The sequence below is a fragment of the Sorex fumeus genome, unplaced genomic scaffold, assembly GCF_029834395.1.
Source record: "Sorex fumeus unplaced genomic scaffold, SorFum_2.1 ptg000128l, whole genome shotgun sequence".
NCBI classification, from domain to species: domain Eukaryota; kingdom Metazoa; phylum Chordata; class Mammalia; order Eulipotyphla; family Soricidae; genus Sorex; species Sorex fumeus.
Window position 1 is genome coordinate 15,706,854 of NW_026606185.1, and position 19,793 is coordinate 15,726,646.

Sequence of the window (19,793 nt, forward strand, 5' to 3'; positions counted from 1 at the left end):
ACATTAAATGCCTACAAGAACTGTATTATGAACAACTTTGTAAGCCACAACTTTATTAAATACAGTTTAGGAAAGAAAATATAAAATATTAAATATATACAAATATATAAAATTATTTTATGTCAAAAATTATTAAATCAAGTTTACAATCATCTGAGAAAAAAATATACGTGATCTCAACTAAGTTTTACCTGGACTGTTATCTCTTGCTGTCATCTGCATAAGAAGTGCCATTTGTTTTCGTTCTGACAGTGGATAACCAAAAAGAATGCTAACTGGTGTGGACTTCTTATTTCCAGTTTCTTTCTTTGTCTTCTTCTTTTCTGGACCTTCTTTTTCTGAAATTATTAATAAATATTTGAGAATCTGAAACACTCAAAAACAAAATAAATGTTTACAAGAAATGCTATCAATGTATATGAGCTATATATGAACACAGACAAAAGAGCACTAGACTTTATTTTAATATAAAAGTAAACTTCATTCTGAATGCTGTAAAAAAAATATTTTTTATTGTCTTTAGAAAATAACATTGAATGTATTGGCCCTACCAAAAATTTAATTTCAATACTTCTTTTTTGTTTGCTTTTTTTGGGTCACAGTTGGCTTGGCTCAGGGCTTAAGTCTGGCAGTACTCAGGGACTGTATGTAGTGCTGGGAACTAAACCTGGGTCTGCAAACCAGCATAGCAAAGTACAGCCTTACCCGCTATACTATATCTCTGACCCCACTCTTTAATATTATTTCAGGCAGTCCTGGTATTAAAACATTGAATCTTCTTTCATTACCAGAATTATGTCAGATGTAAATATATTCTTAATTACTGTTTCTTAAATAGTACTAAGCCTTTGTCATAATGTTCTTTCAAATCACTTCACCAATTCCACTAATGATTTGTATAATCTTCTAAGGACTAAGCACTTAAGATCTCATTACACAGCAATTACTGAAAGAAAAACCTCAACATTACTTGTCACAGTATAGCTAAGAACTGAACAGTATTAATCAACATTAAAAATGAACAAATTAAAGATTCTGTGTGAGGAAGATAAGGATAGGGAGGGCAGCAGCTAACCAAGTTCCTGCAAATATCCAAAGTTCCTGCAAATATTCAAAAATGTTTAAGGAATTTTCAAAGAAATAGATGTATCATAAAGGCAGTTCTCCAATAAGCTATAGAAGAAATCCTCTGGCAAATCAGTCAGCATTTCTCATTCAGTGCCAGAACATTCAGATAGAACTGATTTCCAGGAGCCAAACTGAAATAGGAATCTTTAGAACTTTTCTGGTTAATTCAAATGGTTATGCATAAATCAATGGAGAGGATCTGCCAATCAATAGTCCAGGTATCTATTTCTTGAGAAACCTTAAAAAAAAATCGGCTGGAATTTACTGATTCAAACATGAGGTTCTACCAAAGTAATTTTTTTAAATGAATGTAAAATATAGTAAAAATGAATGAAAGGAAATGCTTATTAATAGAGGTTTTTTTTTAAAAAAAAATCTGGCAACATGGCCAGCAGCTACATTACTCTAGGAGAAAAGCATTCATTAATCAAGAAAATTCAAGAAGCTAACAAAACTGAGACTGCTAAAAATATTTTCATTTCAGGCTTAAGAATCAAAGTTAATAATTCTTGCAATATAATCATTTAATTTGAATGAACTAATTTGGATGCTGAAAAATTAGAGGTTCTAATCAAACTGTTGTTCAAAAATTCCTCAAAATTCTAGAGTTCTCAAAAGGTTTCCTTTGCTGACATTTGATTTTACATAACAAAAAATTGTTTTTAAATATTTAGGCCAGACTATATCAGTAGCTCTAATATATTTTTATCTTTGTATTTTCATTTCATATTATCATTAAAGCACTAATTTAGTATAAATCCTATTTCAAAGTATTTAATCTGGTTAATTGCTAAACTTACAGTAAGGCCCCACACATGTGTATCGGAAAACTTTATTTTCCTTACACATTTTGCTTTCAAATGTCTTATGTACGGCTTAGTTTTTTAGTATTTAATGAAAAAATACAATTGTATTGTCTGAATAGTTTTCCAAATGATTGACTTTTCTTTTTTTTTGCAGTCACATCAGCAATGCTCAGGGGTCACTCCTGGCTTTGCACTCAGGAATTACTCCTGGCAGTGCCTGGGGGAACATATGGGATGACAAGAATTGAACCCGGGTCAGCCGCGTGCAAGGCAAATGCCCTACCCGCTGTGCTATCGCTCCGGCCCCCTGATTGACATTTTTAAATCTACTTCTTGCCTAAAACTCAAGTATCTACGTGTGCAAATTTTAAAAACAATAGAAGAGGTGTCATAAGTAAAATCAAGTAACTGAAGTAGCACTGTAGCACTGTCCTCCCGTTGTTCATCGATTTACTCGAGCAGGCTCAGTAACGTCTCCATTGTGATACTTGCTACCGTGTTTGGCATATCGAATACATCATGGGTAGCTTGCCAGGCTTTGCTGTACGGGTGAGATACTCTTGGCAGCTTGCCAGGCTCTCCGAGACGGGCAGAGGAATCAAACTTGGGTTGGCCAGGTCAGCTTCGTGCAAGGCAAACGCCCTACCTGCTGTGCTAAAAGACCATATTCTTAAAAATAATTTCCAGGGCTGGAGGAATAACAGCTCACTGGTCTAAGGGCATATTTTGTGTGTGGGAGAGCTAGGCTGGATTCCGGGGACTGCAATTTCCCAAGTACCAAGGAACCTCTGAACACCATCAAGTGTTGACAAAATGCAGTATTTTCTCCCAACATTTTTCTTTTATTTCCTCATCTGCAAAACTACAACCGAATTTTTGGTTTTAAATTTTTTAATTTTTGGTTTTTATTTTTAAAAAGTATTTTTTAAAGAATGTGCTTTAACGTAAGGAATGCAGATTTTAGAAAAAAAATTTTAGAAAAAAAATTGTGAACTACTTAGAATTCCATACTGCCAAATGTTCAAATGTATAATGATCCATTCTGGGAAAGAAAACACAAATTGGGTTAGATAGCTAAAAGGGCTAGTGCTTTCATGTGAGACCTTGATTCAATCTCTGGCACCACATACTCCCTTCCCCAGCATCACTGTTTGTGTGTCACTGGTGGTTCCCATGCACTTTTTGGGAAGCACTACCCCCAAAAGAACAAACTAAATATACTCCAAAATTCTGCAAAATGAAATTTGATACTAGCATTCAACATGAACTCTATTTTTCCATTGATCCCTTTGTTTGTCTGAATTCATGACTTATAGGAGGTAAGAAAAATAGGTATGAAAAACAATAGGAATAGGAAAACTAGGTTAGAGATAATATGTATACCATTTAAAATTACTTTACAACTATTAACCTGTCCCAAAGTGAGCTTTTTCCAAGATTAAGGCATTCAACAAGGCTATTTTGGAATCTATCCTATGACAAACTTGTTTTTTCTGATTTGTTAGAAGTAAATGATCATTATGTGTTTAGAAAAGTCAGATACTTTTCAAATTTTACCTAGCATGTATGTGTCCAAACAGTGAGTCAGAACTGAACAATTAAGCACAGAATACTGACATGTTTTCACACAGCATAGTCTTACATAGACTTAAAATTCCACAAAGCCACCCAATAATGAGCTTGTCAAAAATCAATTAAATGTTCAGAGGATCTTCAAAAATGCACAGCATCTCACTCTTATATTGAAAATTATTGCTCTCTTTTTCAAGTTTTGTCAGAATAAACAAAAAGCTAAATGTGGTCAGACCTTAATGATAAAAAAATAGAAAACTGTATTTCATTGAGAACTGTTTCATAAACCTACCAGTATCTCAAAAACATAAAAAAAAAAAAAACCTTATTGTCCCATAAAGCTGTGACTCTATTCAAGGAACAAAACAACAGAGCTACCATTCAAATAAAGATCAACCAACTTTGGAACGTGTATATTTTAATTCAGAGGGGGAAGAAGTTATTACTCTAAAATTTCTAGACAAATCTCCCATAGTAAGTGCTCCTATCTTCCAATTACTAGCAATAATGCTCAGATCACTGATGTCTTCATCACAAACAACTCTTCCAGGTACTTTGCATTTATAGGTTTCATTTCAGAAATGTACATTAACCTCACAGAAACTTCAGATCTTTTTCATTTTAGTGCTCATTATAAACATCCCCTGCCTCCAACCCTCAAAATTTGAAGGTTCAAATAGCTTTCAGGATAATTTCAAAAATAATTACTTGTTCAGCATTCTCCCTTCCCAACACATGAATGTAAAAATGAAAGGGTGTGGGGATGCAGACACTGTACAATGGGAGAGTGCTTGTCTTATAGGTGGATGAGGCGGGTTTAATTCCCAGTATCCCATAGGGTCCCAGTACATTGCTGGAAGTGATTCCTGAGCATTGCCAGGTATGGTCCCAAAACAAAATCAACAAGAATGTTTATCAAAGCAGGTTTATTACATTTTTTTCAGTTAAAAATAATATGCAAGAACTGGACACCTATTAAAGATATCCAAGACTAAAAAATATTTTAATTAAAAAAGTTCTATGATAAAAATGGCAATAAAAAAACCTAACAGTTTTCACAGAGAAAATGTTTATGCTTCATTCAAATGACAGTATCTGTATACATTCTCTTGTATTCTTCCAGCTGGAGCAATTAAGTTTAATTAACCTGGTGTCATGGATGAACAAATAGATTCTAACTCAAGAAATGATGAGGTCATTTTCTCCAGGCAATTTGATACCACACCTTTCCAAAAAGGTCCATCCTAGCAGTGCTTGTCCTGGTCGTGTGGTTCTCTGGGGCCATTAGGGAAATACCTAATGGTGCCCAGTGGACCATGTTAGGCTAGAGGTTGAACTCAAGGCTGTGTACAAGCTAAGAATGAGATCTACAAATTGAGCCATCCACCCAGCTCTCACTTTACTTTTAAATTCAACATGAAAAGCAAAGTCAATAAAGACTTCAACTGCAAAAAATTTTAGATGTGTTTTTAGGAAAAAACACTGCACAGGGCTGGAGACGACAGTACAGTGGGTAGGGTTCTTGCTTTGCATTTAGCCAACCTAGGTTTGATACCCGGCATCTCAAACAGTTCTCCGAGCCTCACCAGGAGCGATCCCTGAGTACGAGTCAGAAGCAAGACCTGACCCCCACAGGACTTGACCCCTGCTCAAAAAAAAAAATTGTATGACCAAAGAATTAGTTGGCAATATATATTGAAATGAATATATCTGGTATAACGTCTTAAGAAAGATATATAGAAAAAGAGACTAAGACTTTGGTATCGTCTCATAACAGTTGCTGCACTGCACAAATTGCAGAAGCTGAAATTGAGACTATTTTCTATAAGACTAGTGTCCCCCACTTTGCGCTACACTGTCCTGGTGATATTTTAAAAGCTTATGAAGTTCACATATAGCATATGCTGATAACAACACACCGGATATCTAAAACAAAATCTAGAAAATTTAGTGTCACTTATATACTTCACTTATTACAAAGATATTCATATGCTGTATGTAAAGAAGTTATTCATAGCACAATAATAGTTAATGCGGCAGAAACCACTGACTACAGAGGAGCACCTGATGATCTGATTACCTGAGTATGTCCTGTAAGAAGATATAAGTCTCTCCCCCCAATTTTCACTTGTATGTCCTGGATCTGAATCTACAGAATGAGAAGAGACAGGAGAAAAGAAAAAAGCACACGAAGGGAAATGCAGAATTCAACAAACCAACATTTTTTAAAAGAGCACTAATAGGTCAATGATATATCCTTATTTTTCCAAAAGATTAGCCAAAAGTAAAGTTAAACACAGGTTTGGCCAATACCTATGATTTCAGTTTCTTCAATAGGAATATGAAAGTTGAAAAAGTTAATTATACTGATGATGTCTATTAAAACATCTATTTTGAGGCTATTTTTTTTCATCAGAAAAATGGTAAAAAAAAAAAGTTGTACTCTATTACTACTCTTCCTATGTAAATTTTACCTGTAGAAAAATTGAAAATATACTTGAATCGCCTTTTTTATTTCATGTGCCAAAATTACTAACACATTAGTGTGCAGACTTAAAAAAATCTTTCTATAGATCATACACATCTCAAATTATATGAATTCACTATAATGATCCCTACTAAAGACCTCTTAAGAAAGAAGTAGTCTGAGTCAAATCAAAGTTCTTCAGCGAGTATGAATACCAGCGGGGAGAGCTCAAAAAATTGGCATGCATGCTTTGTGTGTGGAAGCCCCAGGTTCCATTCCCCTGGATGTTGGAAGGAGTATGCTCTGAGCACTACTAGGTGTGATAAAAGAACAAAGAAAGAAAAGAAATTATGTTGAAGAATTTGTTACAGAGAAACAGGAATATAAAGTAACTGCTGGCAATATGGCCAGAGCTGATATTCTCTGAATAAATGCTTTAAATTATAACAATATTTTGGATATTCATATACTCAATTTTACATAGTTCTTTTCTAGGACCTTTATTATAAATATCATTCACAAGTTAGATGCCAGAAAATACCTAAATCACAGCATCTGAAAGTATGTGTTTTTGTGGTAAGAGGTTAACTCAACTGAAAAGGGAATCTATTAATAAAATGACTTTTAGACTAATTCTACAGCAAGTAGATAAACAGACTGTTAAGGCTTTCAATGAATATTTCAAAACTGAATATATTTAATAGATACAATTTAATTAAGTATTTTTGATATTTTATGAAAAATTAAAAATAGCTTCCAAGCACTAAGCAAATAGTGGCTACCATAATTGTATCAACAAATCATACTGTAACCATTTAAAGGAAAACAGATAAATCGAACATTGAATTAGAATCATTACAATAAGGAAGGTGAGTTGTTATAACAACTTATCTAAAATCTTCCAATGGAAGTAATCAATCCACCCTGACTCTACAGACCTTTGGCTTTTACTCAAATAAGAATGCTCTTATTTGGGGCACCTGAATGTCTAAAAATTTAATTAGTATCTAAAAAATGAAAAGTTCTTATATTCTGTACATTTGCTTGAGCATTTCTACGTTCTATGCTATACTAAGTTTAGACTATGAGATTATTGCTATCAATATGTTTTTCTGGTAAGGCACTAAGTGCAAAGTGGAATAATTTCTTTCCTTGATATTTTCTATTGCAGAGTCAAACAAGCAATATTATTAAAATCTTACTTTAGGGGCAAGAGATAGCAGTTTGTTAAGAGGCACCTGCTTCTACAATGCCTACCCCAGTTCAATCTCTAGCACCCATACTCTAGTATATTACAATACCTGAGTACTGCCAAGAGTGATCCCTGAGCACAGAGACAGGAGTAAGCTGTGAGAACAGAGGGGTATGGCACTCAAACCAAAATAATAATAAAATACAAACCAAATTTTAAAGTTTGGCTTTTATTTCTGATTTGTCACAAAATAAATTATTTTTAAAATGTAGTGTTATACAGTGAAGATTTTTAATACACTATCACAGTGGAAGAATGAAAGCAAATCTATAATAATTAAAATCCAGGAAAATCATCGAAAAAGACTGAAAATATAGTACAGGGTTGTTAAAGAGCTTGTCTTACATGCAGCCGAACCAGCTTGATCCCTAACACCCATTTGTATCTCAGAGCCAGGAGGTAAGCCCTGAGCAATGCTGGTATGACCCACAAACAACAAAATAATAAAAGATGAACATCCTTATTTAGCAAAAAATTCATTGTTGCCATTTATTTCCCTCAGCCACCAAAACTTTTATTTATTTATTTTAAATGTATGTAGGAGTACTGCTATTTATTCAGTCACTAATTAAGATGACTGAATTGGGCATGAACTCCACAAAACTTAATTTTAGAACAAAATCTGCCTCTTCTCTCAAAATCTGCCTGAGTCCTATTAAGGTAAATACTTCAAAGTTATCAAACGTCTCAAAACTGGTAAAAACTGGCTCTCAGAATTTATTGGTTAACACTGAATATACCCACAGCTGCCATTAGGGATTTTGGGAGTAGTACGTATCTAGATTTTCTCATATCACATTATTTACAAAAGTCAAATGAAGGGGGGAAAAAAAGCAAACTATGCTAGGATAATTTTTTAAGTGAAAAACACATTATTCTACTTATTTCAACAAACTGGAAGGATGAAGTACTACTGGCTTTCCTCTACAGAAATATATAGTCTAGTAAACCTAAAAACAAAAAGGGAAAACCAAGGAAAACCAAATAAACAAAAAATAAAGTACCCCAATGTTATTTTAGCTGAAGAACAGACTACTGGAAATTTTGTAACAATTTATTATTTTGGAGAAATATCACTATATGAAAGGCTCATGAAAATACTTTGTAGAAGTACAGGAGTAAGCTGTGAGAACAGAGGGACATGGCACTCAAACCAAAATAATAATAAAATACAAACCAAATTTTAAAGTTTGGTTTTTATTTCTGATTTGTTACAAAGTAATTATTCTTAAAATGTAGGGAATAATAAAAACTACACTATTCTAAGATGTTCTTAACTAGCATCACTCATAATAAAATAATTCTTATATGTAGCTTCAAGATAGCTAACATGTTCATGTCAAAGGATTATGCTTTTCCTTGGATACAACACTTTGTATACAGCAAGTTATTTTAAGTGCCCACAGAATTACTCTTCTACCGGCAATATTCTGTTTTCATTTAGGGTGGCAGTATGGCTAACTAAAAGTATTTGCATTTTTGTATTCCCCTGCAGTAAGGGCAATCAAACCAGTAAGACATAGATGAAAATTCTTATGGAGGTTGTTTAATCAGTAATAGGCAAATTTTCTCTGGTAAAATAATACTTCTGTTGTTTGTCCTTCTTCTACATCCTGCCCAGAAAGCAGCAGATGACTGTGTTGTGACTATAAAGTAAAATACTTAAGGATATTAGCACATGAATTCAGAGTGATAGAGCAGAGACATGGAAAACAGTCCAGATGGCATTACTCAACAGCTATACTAAATCTAAACTACCTGCCTATGCCTAGTTTATGATATTTAAAAGCATGCCTATTGACTAGCCAACGTTAGTCTTCTATTTTATTTAACTAATGAATTACAAATTCATTTTATATTACCTAATGGTAATAATTCTTCAAAGTTAAAATTATCACAAGTACTCTTGGAGACAAAGGAATAGAGCACTGTAGCACTGTCCTCCCGTTGTTTACCCATTTGCTCGAGCGGGCCCAGTAACGTCTGCATTGTGAGACTTGTTACTGTGTTTGGCATATTAAATACGTCACAGATAGCTTGCCAGGCTTTGCTGTGTGGGCGAGATACTCTCGGTAGCTTGCCTGGCTCTCCGAGAGGGGCGGAGAAAGAAACAGAGACTTACGGAAAAAATACTCAAGTGTTAGAGAGCAAGCTCAATGGGTTGTGTGCAAAGGTTTTGATTCAGTCCTCGGCATTACATGGAGCCCCAAGCAGAGAGGCTGAAGTAGCCTCTGAACACAGCCAGGTGTGATCCCAAAACAAAAAAAACCCAAATTATTTGATCATTATAAGTAATACAGCACTGAGCAAGTAACTCAACACTGGCCTATTAGCCTCCAAAGTCAGACAATAAAAACATCGTTTATCTTTACTACACTTACAATAATTTATCCTTATCACAAGTTCAAGATAAGACTAGGATAAACATGAAAGCTTTAAGTGTAGCTCATGGTGATTCAATTAAAAGGAAAAAGAAAATAAAGAAAATATTAAACTAAAAAAGAAAAAGACAAGGAAAAATAAAAAATAAAAGTTAAAAATAAATGCTAAAGCAAGCTGATTTTGTGGAAGAAATAATGTCTCCTAGAAATTATTACATTGATGAAGTGTAAGAAATTGTCTCCTAGAAAAGAAGTATCTGCTTTTATGCTCCTATAGCTTCAATGAGTTGCTATATATATATATGTGTGTGTGTGTGTGTGTGTATGTATATGAACTGTTCGTCGATTGCCTCGAGCAGGCCCCAGTAACGTCTCCTTTGTCCTAGTTCTGAGATTTTTTTTTTTTAAGTGCCATATCAAAGATCAAAGCTCATTCAGGGTTAGGAGAATGAGACCCATCATTGTTACTGATATTTGGCATATTGGTTACACCACGGGGAGTTTGCCAGACTCTGCCGTGTGGGCAGGTTACATTCAGTAGCCTGCCAGTTTGTCCAAAGTAAGAATGAGATAATAAGATGTCGCGCGGCTGCATTCGCTTCCGGGAGCTGGGTTTTATAGTCTGTGGGTCTTGGCTGTTGATGGGATTACATGGCGCCAGGGGGCCAGTTGGTGGGTGTGACCCCTGCCTACTGGAAAAGGAGGATCTGGGTGGAGGATGCTCAGCCCCAGTCCGAGCATGCTTGGAGATCTCAGCCTCGGGACCCGCATGCCTTTGTTCCTCTGCCGGTACCTTCACGCCTGTGGAGAGTGGTCTCAGCATGGTGGTGGCTGGTCCTGGAGGTCTTCGGCTGCTGGAGCCCTGGTCGGGGTGGGGAGGGAAACTCAACTCGCTTCCCTCCAAGGGGCCCCGGTAAGGACAGCCAGGCACAGGGGCAGGGAGACTCTGCGCTGTTCTCTTCTGGGAGCTGGGTTATATATATGTCTCAACATATATATATATATGTCTCAATATTTCATGAGATAAAGTATATAGGAAGTTTCTGATAAGAAATTCTTTTTTGGTTGGAGGGGCAGTTGGGGCCACACCTTGAGGCAGTACTCAGGGCTTAAAATCCTAATTTCTTTTGGGTATGGATGGTTTGAGGCCAAAATGTAAAGTTTTTCCTTAATTACTATCTCCTATTCTTTATTTACTGTCAGTATCTACTTTTATAATATTTACATTCTGTTGTACTCACAACACACTAGGTTTACACTTAGTTTTAATAAATTTAAGATGAAAGTCCTTTATATTTTAATGTTTTTATGGGTCTAGCTTTTTCACATGTATAAAACATATATGTACAAAAATTACATAAAATATGACTTGGTACAGTGAAGCAGTTCAAAGTTTCATAACCCTTTTTTCACTTTACTATGAACAACTTTCCATACTCTATGTTCTCCTACAATGTTATTTTATTATTATATTATTATTATTTTGTTCTTTGGGTCACATCCAGCAATGTTCTGGGGTTACTCCTGGCTCTGCACTCAGGAGTTACTCCTGGTGGTGCTGGGATGCCGGGGATATAGGATACCGGGGATCGAACACAGGTTGGCTGCATGCAAGGCAAATGCTCTATCTAGACCCCTACACTATTATTTTTAAGGGTAAACATTTTTTCATTGCACTTACCATAATTTTACAAATATTTTATCACTGAACACTGAAATGCTTTCTAAAAATATTTTTTGGTCTATTACAAAACTCAGTTAAGCATCTTGAAGGCAACTGCTTTCAGTTTTGGGAGCTATGGCATTCTGCTTACCACTAGAAAGGTATTCCCATAACCAGTGTTTTCTACAGTGGACGATTACCACTAGCCACCAGTAGACTGAGGGCGGAGGAAGATGCATGGGAGGAGGCTCAGGTATGGAGGGGGACATTGCTTAAAGGAAAACTTCCAAGGGGACGCTGAGTGATTTTTATTTTCTGCAAAGGGGGTGTTAGGTTAAATAAGTCTGAGGACCTCTGACTTAGACCAATTAAAGCATATCTTGATTTCTAACCAATGATTGTATATATGTAGGTCAAAGTCATCTTCGCTCTAAGTGCCAAGTACTATTTCTTTCATTATTAATATTGACATATTTTCATGTATTCGTCAATTAAAATGTTGTGTCCTGAATGATTTGTTTGTGACTTTTGTTATGTTTTCCATCCGTGTTTGTCTTTTAAGAAATGCTGGGGGACAAAGTGATGGTAGGGCAGGGTTTTGCCTTGCACATGGGTGACCCGGGTTTGATTCCTGGCATCTCACATGGTCCCCAGAGCACAGCCAGGAGTAATTTCTGAGCGCAGTCAGGAGTAACCCCTGAGCATCGCTAAGTGTGGCCCAAAAGGAAAAAGAAAAACAAAAATCAAGCTTAAGTACAAAATAGACAAAAATTGCTATATATGCTGTAAAAATTTTTTCTTTCTACAGCTTTATTATACTTTCAGCTATTTAAAATACAGTATACCTACAGATGGGATTAGTGTAGGAAATGGGCTTTATTGCTATAATTACCTTTTATTATCTCACACAAACCTCCCCCCGCTGTCTCTATGTTACCTCTAGTCTGGCTCTCCCTTACCCCCGGTAATGTTTTGTATTCTCAGGTCAAGGGTTTGTCAAATAGTATTTGATTATTTTGTGGATGGGGGTTCAATTACCTTTTATATGGAAAATTTTTTATCATAAAAATAGGTAGTTAACTGCAAATATGACATTTTAGTTTGGGACTGAGGTTTTTCTTTTCCTTCCTTTTGTTGAGGGGTGGGGGGTGGGTCCACGCCTGGTGGTGTTCAGCACTTACTTCTGGCTCTGAGTTCAAGAAGCTCTCCTGGCAGGCTTGAGAGACATACATGGTGTCGGGGATTAAAGCCTTGTTGGACTTCTGCAAGCAAACACCCTATCCACTATACTAACACTCAAACCCAGAAATGAAGTTCTTAATGCTCTGTATGTGTGTACATATTTGTTTGTACATGCATATGTACAAACTGCAAAGTCTTATATACTACTAATAAAGCTTATCAATTCAGTCTACAAAAATATAAATGTTTATGTTTCAATCAACCTAGTACTACTTAGTTAAGAGCATATACTCTTTGTAACAAAGTTATACACAGTTGTTTTTGGGCCATATCTGGCAATGCTCAGGGGTTACACCTGGCTCTGCACTGCAGAATTACTTCTGGTAGTACTTGGGGGAACATATGGGATGCCAGGGATCAAAACCTGGGTGGGCCACATGCAAACACCCTACCCACTGTACTACTGCTCCAGCCCTCCAAAAAAGATTGTGAAATAAAAGTCTTAGAAAAGTACAACACCACACTACATTCAAATAATGGAAAAACTGGAGATGGGGAAAGTATATAATCAAATTAATAAAGTATGAATTAGATAATATGTATTCACTGCCCAAGATATACCTATTACCCAAAGTAACCTTAAAATTTTTATTTTGTTTGAACTAAGAAACAAGTCACTGGAATAACAAAAGTTTTCCTGTGAAGTTTATTATACTGAAACCTTATTTCTAACAATGTAACTTCTCTGAATTTATCTAAACTCTCTTCAGTTTATTTACTAGGAGTATAATACCTATGTAGTGTATCAAAGTAGCAAAGCCTGTGTAATTACTTTTAAAAATGACTAGTAAAGGAAATGCCAAGGAGAAAAGTTAACATGAGAGAAAGTAAACCTCAAAGATATACCTCTAGACACGTAAATATCACCTTATTCCTCCACTTAGTGGTCTTAAACAGCTGGAAAACATTGCTGAGTATAAAGGAGAAAAGATGCTTGAGGGAAGAAAAAAAAATCTCAATCTCCGGGGGAAAAAAGTGTATTTTAAAATAAAAAAGGCATGTGATTTCTTTTGGAGTGATGCCCTGGGGCCATTCCCAGTGGTCCCTGTCCAACAAGGCCAGAAGCTTAGGAATTGCTGCTTAGAACCATGATATGGGGCCACCAGGACCACACTCACAGTAAGTAGAGGGCATGCAGAGCTGGTACCTGGCAATGCTCAGGAAGTCTTGTGGAATAAAACTGAATTGAGATCCCTGAGAATGCAATGCATATGTTCCTGACCCCCAAGCTACCTACCTGGCCACAGCATAAAATTTGTGAAATAAAAAGAAAGCAATTAATTTCCTTTTTTGGGGGGGACGCACCTGGAGGTGCTCTGGGGAACATATGTGGTGCCAGGGATCAAATCAGGGTTGGCCATGTGCAAGGCTGGTTCAATCCCTGACACCATTTGGCTACCTAAAAATTGCCAGGTGCAGCCTTGGAGGTCTTCCAGCACATAGGTGAGGTATGGTTTTGGTAATTCCTGTCATGCAGGACTCAGGCATTAAACCACTAATCTAGTTGGTTAAGAAATGCCAGGAAGGGTGCCTGTGCCTTCTAAGCACTGTTTGTGAGGAGCCCTCTCCCCCATCCAAAAGAAAAATAAATAAAAGTGCCATGAGTGTTCCTTAAGAACAATGTTTAGGTTCAAGGAGTTAAATAGTACAGTAAGTGAACCATATGATTGCATGTAACTGTGTCCACAGTGACCCTGGTTTGGATTCTCAGCATCACTTATGACTCTTGAGCACAGGACCAAAAATAGCCCCTGAGCACTTTTAAGTATGGCCCCAAACCAAAAAACAATATTTAGTTGAAGCTAAGAGAGATAATAAAATACACAGAGAGGCCTACCTAAAAATCTATATTGAAAATCAAGTATTTTCTAAAATTGTATTAATCCCAGTCATTTCAGAAACCTTTATTTTCAAGTATTCCATTCAAGAACACTTCCATATGAGGACTATAAAAACATTAATACATAATCTCTTGTCTATAAACTCAAAATGGAACATTAACTTTCTGAGTGAAACCCAAACATCTTAAGAATAGTTCATTAATAATATTTCAGCAAGGTATAAGAAAACTTAAATACACAACCAGTGTTCAAGTTTATTAGTTTCAAGGAATGATAAGCTCGGGGCTAGGAACTTTAATTAAGACAGTGGTAAAGCTTCCAATTTATTATGAATAACTGAGGACCATTTTTAAGAGAAATGTACACAAGTGAAAGAATGGGTGAAGGAAAAACGTACGAAGAATTGAGGTAGGCAGTTAAGTCTCAAACTTTGGGGGAGATGTTTGTAATTCACTTCTGATTTTAGAGTCACCAAACTTTCTTTTCTTTGGACGGTTCATTAATGTGTCTATAAAACCGTGGTTTCCCTTTACATTTTCCAGGTCTTAGGATATCACTGAGAAAACTTTCATCACTGGCAAGTTCCCTGAAAAATGAAAGCTCTGAAAGTGTTTAGAGATTTGCAAGAAACGCAAAATAAAAAATATTACTCTATAAACTATGGTAAGAAGAATGACATGAACAGAAAGTCTCAGTAAAAGAATAACATTTTACCATAATCAGTAATTATTCTACCTGTGTCTGAATCTCGTTCTTCATTTCTTGATGGGCTAATAGTAAAAGGAAGTTTACGTTTCATGGATGATTTCTCTTTCATTTCCTTCCCCACATCACTTCGATCAATTTTTGGAGTTTTGCTATAAGATGCTATCTTGTCTTTACTCTATAAAAAAATCAAATATTAACAAAGTTACTATTCTATTATTTAAGCAATAAAGGACATTCTCAAACACACAGAAAAATAGAGTACAATGATAAACTTACTGTATTCAATAGACTAAAAACCCAATTTCAACCTTTTTTTCCCTAACTTGTTTTATATTCCCCTACTTTTAAGCAGATTAGTGTCAGGGGTAACTGGGGCCATACTCAACGTGATTATGGGTTACAGCTAGCTATGTGCTCAGGAATGACCCTAGGTGGTGACCATATATATTGTGGAGATTTTTGTTTTAATTTTACTGAATCACTGTGAGACAGACCCTTATAAAGCTGTTCATGATTGGATTTCAGTCATACAGTATTCCAACACCCATTCTTTCACTTGTGTACATTTCCCAGCACCAGTGTCCCCAGGTTCCCTCCCATCAACCCCCCAGAGTTGCAGTCCCAGGCAAAACAATTATCTTAGTACGTTTTATACTATCTCTCTGACATGAAACAGAATTTTTATAGAGGCAACAGGCAGTAGGGTTGGGGAACCTGGGCCATTTCCAGTGGTCCTGATGGTTTCAGGGTTCAAGGGGTCATTAGAATCACCCCACCAGTTCTTGCTATCAGGGTGAGCCCAGTGGTACGTGGTGGGCCACACCTGGCAGTACTGGGGAATGAACTCAGGAGCTTGCATATATGATGCATGTGTTCTACCACTTAAGCTGTATTTCTGGCCCCTATACAGAATTTTTAACACTATAGCAAAGTAATTTGGGTAACAAAATCTTGTATCTCAATACAGTACTGATTTTGAACCCAATGAGAAACTGTATGTGTGTGTGTGTGTGTGTGTGTATGTATGTATATGTACATATACACACACACACACACACATATATATACACACACACACACACACATATATATATATATACATATACACACACACACACACAAAGAGTCTGGACTAAATTAAAATAGACTGTGTTATCTTACTATCATGCACCCAATCAAGTAAAATATTCTCCCTTACAGTCTATACTAGCATTTCTCATCCAGAGGCCATATGGTGTCCTGTGGGCCCTCAGAAAATTCTTTTAGAAGGGGCACAAGAAGGAAATAAGGTCAGGTGACCGCAGCTGGGAAAGATGTTGAGAGACACTAACCTACCCTACTATAAAGCCTGTCCCTATACATCAATACTCATATAAATACAGCAATATTTAAACTGATTTCTAGACTCCTTTATGAAAAACAACCTGGATATTAACAAGTATGCCACATTACCTTATCAAGAGAAATAAGAACAGTTTTTGAAAGTGATAATAAAAGAAAAACACCATATTTGTAGAGATTCACTAAAGCAAATTAGAAGTAGATTCAGTTTGAAGATACTAGATTTCATTCCAAGATGGAAACTGAAGGAAGAAAGGGAGGAACTTGAAAATATTCCTTTTTTTGTTTTTTTTTGTTTGTTTGTTTTATGATCATACCTGGAAGTATTAGGGGATAAACTCTTGGCTCTCTATGTTCAGGGATCATTCCTGGTGGGCTCGGGGGGGACTGAAAGGGGTGCCCAAGATGGAACCCAGGTCACAGTAATATTTAAGGTATAAGCACACTACCCACTATTGCTCTGGATCCAAAAAATAAATTTATTTTTAAAAACAGAATTTATAAATAAATGAAGAACATGTGAAAGAAGAGAAAAAATAATGGGATTGAGACCTAAATAAATTTCAAGAGAGTATTGTGAGAAGCTACAAAATACAATATTCAGGCTAGAGAGAGTATAGTGGGTGACATGCCTGCTTTGCACATGGCTGACCCAGGTTCAATCCTGGGCACCTCATATGGTTCTCCATCCCCACCAGGGCTAATCCCTTAATACAGAGGCAGGAATCAGTCCTGAGCACTGCCGGCTGTGATTCCCAAACAGAAAAACACAGTATTCATTATTTTGTACTGATGTCACACCACTCAAGGGACCACATACAATGCTGGGTATTGAACCTGGGGGGTTGTCAAATGTGAGGCAAATGTCCTACCTGCTATACAATCTCTCCAGTCCCTGTAGTCATTTATATGTATGTGTGTGGTGGGGGTGGGGGAGGGGAGAGGGAGAAGGAGAGAGAGGGAGCGGGAGCACATGTGCAAGCGCGAGCTTAAAGGGCTAAGCACATGTATTGTGCTTAGACTCAAACTCCAGGAGTACATGTAGCAGTACTGGACTGAGTGTGCTTAACTCAAAGCCTACAAAAGAGTTAGGAAAAATAATTTTTTCAGAAATCATGAATTTTTGTAGGAAAATGGCTCACAGAAGAAATATAAAATGTAAAACCATAGACCTATGACCACAGAAAAAGAACCAAAATATTATATACTAATGTCTAATAAGGGCAAAAACCAGAAGTTAGAGGCTGGCTTTAAGGAGGCACTTAGGACAAGGGAAAACAGTCCTCAGAAAGGACAAATAAAAATATGCATTACAGGGGCTGGAGAGATAGCATAGTTGAGTAGGGCACTTGCCTTGCATGCAGCTGACCTGGGTTCAATCCACAGTGTCCCTTATGGTCGCCTAGGCACTGTCAGGAGTAAGCCCTGAGGACTGCCAAATGAGAGCCTCCCTCCAGACTGCCCTCCTCCAATGCATCACAGAAATTTGCGCTCATAATATAATCATGTCTTCTTTATTCTACTCTCCTTTTCTAACTTCAATACACTGTGAGAAAAAGTAAGACACTTGGAATTGAAATTATGGCCCTTTTCTTAAAATGTAAATATATATATTTAAAATATATTTAAAAGTATATTCAAATATTAAGAAAATTACTCCTAAAAAGATTCTAATGTAAACCTTGCTACATATATCTCAACTTCTAAAACACTGTAATTCTTCAAGATAGACTCTGTCACTTGTCTCACTCACTTTATATACTCTCTCTGGGTGACATCACCATACCTACAGCTTACTTTCTCAAAAACTCTCATACTTTTTCAACTTCGTTTCATTTTGAGTTTTTAGTTCAAACCTAGCTGCCCACTAAAACTGCATCTACTTGGACGTTTCAATAGTCAAGCCAATTCAACAAGTACAAACCAAACATTTTCCTCCAGATACCCTGCTCCTTTTCCTGTATCTGTTCTCTACTAGCAGCCCATGCTACTTCAGAGAGCTGAGCTGTTTAATTCGCTTTCTCTCAGAATTACCAACTTCCTTCTACGCCATTCCTTTGCATGGATTTGATTGGCTGGTTTTTGGGCCACTCCGGATGGTGCTCAGGGCTTACTCTTAGCTCTCCACTCAGTGGGGTCACTCCTGGCACAACTTAGGGGATCATACCATGTGCCAATTGACCTCGAGTCAGCCACATCCAAGCCAAGAGCCTTACCCGCTGTACTCTCTCTGGCTCCCTTGCTTGAATTTTAAAAATAACACTCAACTTGTCATGCATGGCACATTGAAATGTTTTAGGCGGAGGGTCATACAAGGGTTAAGGAGCTTATTCTGCCCACAATTGACTCCAGGTCAATTCACCAATTATGGTCCCCTGAATACAGAGCCAGAAATAAGCCTTGAGTATCACTGGGTTTAGTCCAAACCCAATTCCCCCAAAGGGGAGGTGGAGAAGTAAAACACCTTTCTACTTTGGCAGATTTTATTCAGTGTTTCATATGGTATGGGGCTGATATCCCCAAATTGTGGATTATAATCCATCTTTTTTTTAAATTGAATCACCATAAGATATAGTTACAAAGCTGTTCATGATTGGCTTCAGTCATATAATGTTTTAACACCTGTCCCTCACCTGAAGACATCTTTCTATTGTGGAGTACAAGACACTGACAGCTTCTCTCCCGATCCAACCATCATTTCAAGACTATATAAATTGAACATAACAAATTGAGAAACATTTCATTCAAGACAAATTGTTGAACTATGGGTAGCACTCCTGCCTGGAATCATGTCCATTCCTAGCTAGTAGTTGGTTTGCATAAAGTGCAATGAAGGTAGAACAGGCAACGAAAGTCAGCACCTTTCTTTAGTACTAAAAGGTGTCAAGGTGATTTGGTATAGAAGGCCAAAGCCCCAAACCCAACCACAACTGATAAAAAATAACCAACCTAATAGGAAATGGAAGAAGACAAAATACATAGTTCTATTAACCTTATTTTGTGGTGTGCAAGTGAGCAATGCCTGGTGGACAAAAATTTAATAGCTTACACTGGGCTTTGTTATTTTCTTTATTAGGTTTCTAAATCAGAGTCTCACACATACAAGGCAAGTGCTCTACCACTGAGCTATATCCCAGGCCAGAGAAACTATAGAAATGAGTGGGGAAGAGGGTGCCTCAGACAATCACACATCCTTGGCTGAAAGGAAAGACATATGAATGAACAAGAGGGGAAGATAGGAGAGGAACCAGCACCCTCCCTATATCCTTCTACTGTCTGGGATGATTATCTGTAAAAGGAGAAAATCTAGAATGGCACTAACTCTTTATGCAGACATCCCTAAATTAACTAGGAGGCTACACACAAGCAAAGGAAAAACCTGCATCACCCAA

At 36.7% G+C, this 19,793-nt stretch overlaps 1 protein-coding gene across 2 annotated transcripts in view; it reads right to left on the reverse strand.

Moving 5' to 3' along the window:
- Positions 1 to 19,793, reverse strand: part of ANKRD12 (ankyrin repeat domain 12) — a 121,235-nt gene that overhangs the window by 74,833 nt on the left and 26,609 nt on the right. The window contains exons 3-5 of one of the 2 annotated variants that reach the window (XM_056138278.1): positions 15,088 to 15,235; positions 5,587 to 5,655; positions 192 to 338 (exon numbers count right to left, since the gene is read on the reverse strand). In XM_056138278.1, the coding sequence (XP_055994253.1) occupies positions 192 to 338; positions 5,587 to 5,655; positions 15,088 to 15,235 (364 nt within the window). The remainder of the gene's footprint in view (positions 1 to 191; positions 339 to 5,586; positions 5,656 to 15,087; positions 15,236 to 19,793) is intronic. The other variant, XM_056138279.1, reaches the window with a different exon arrangement.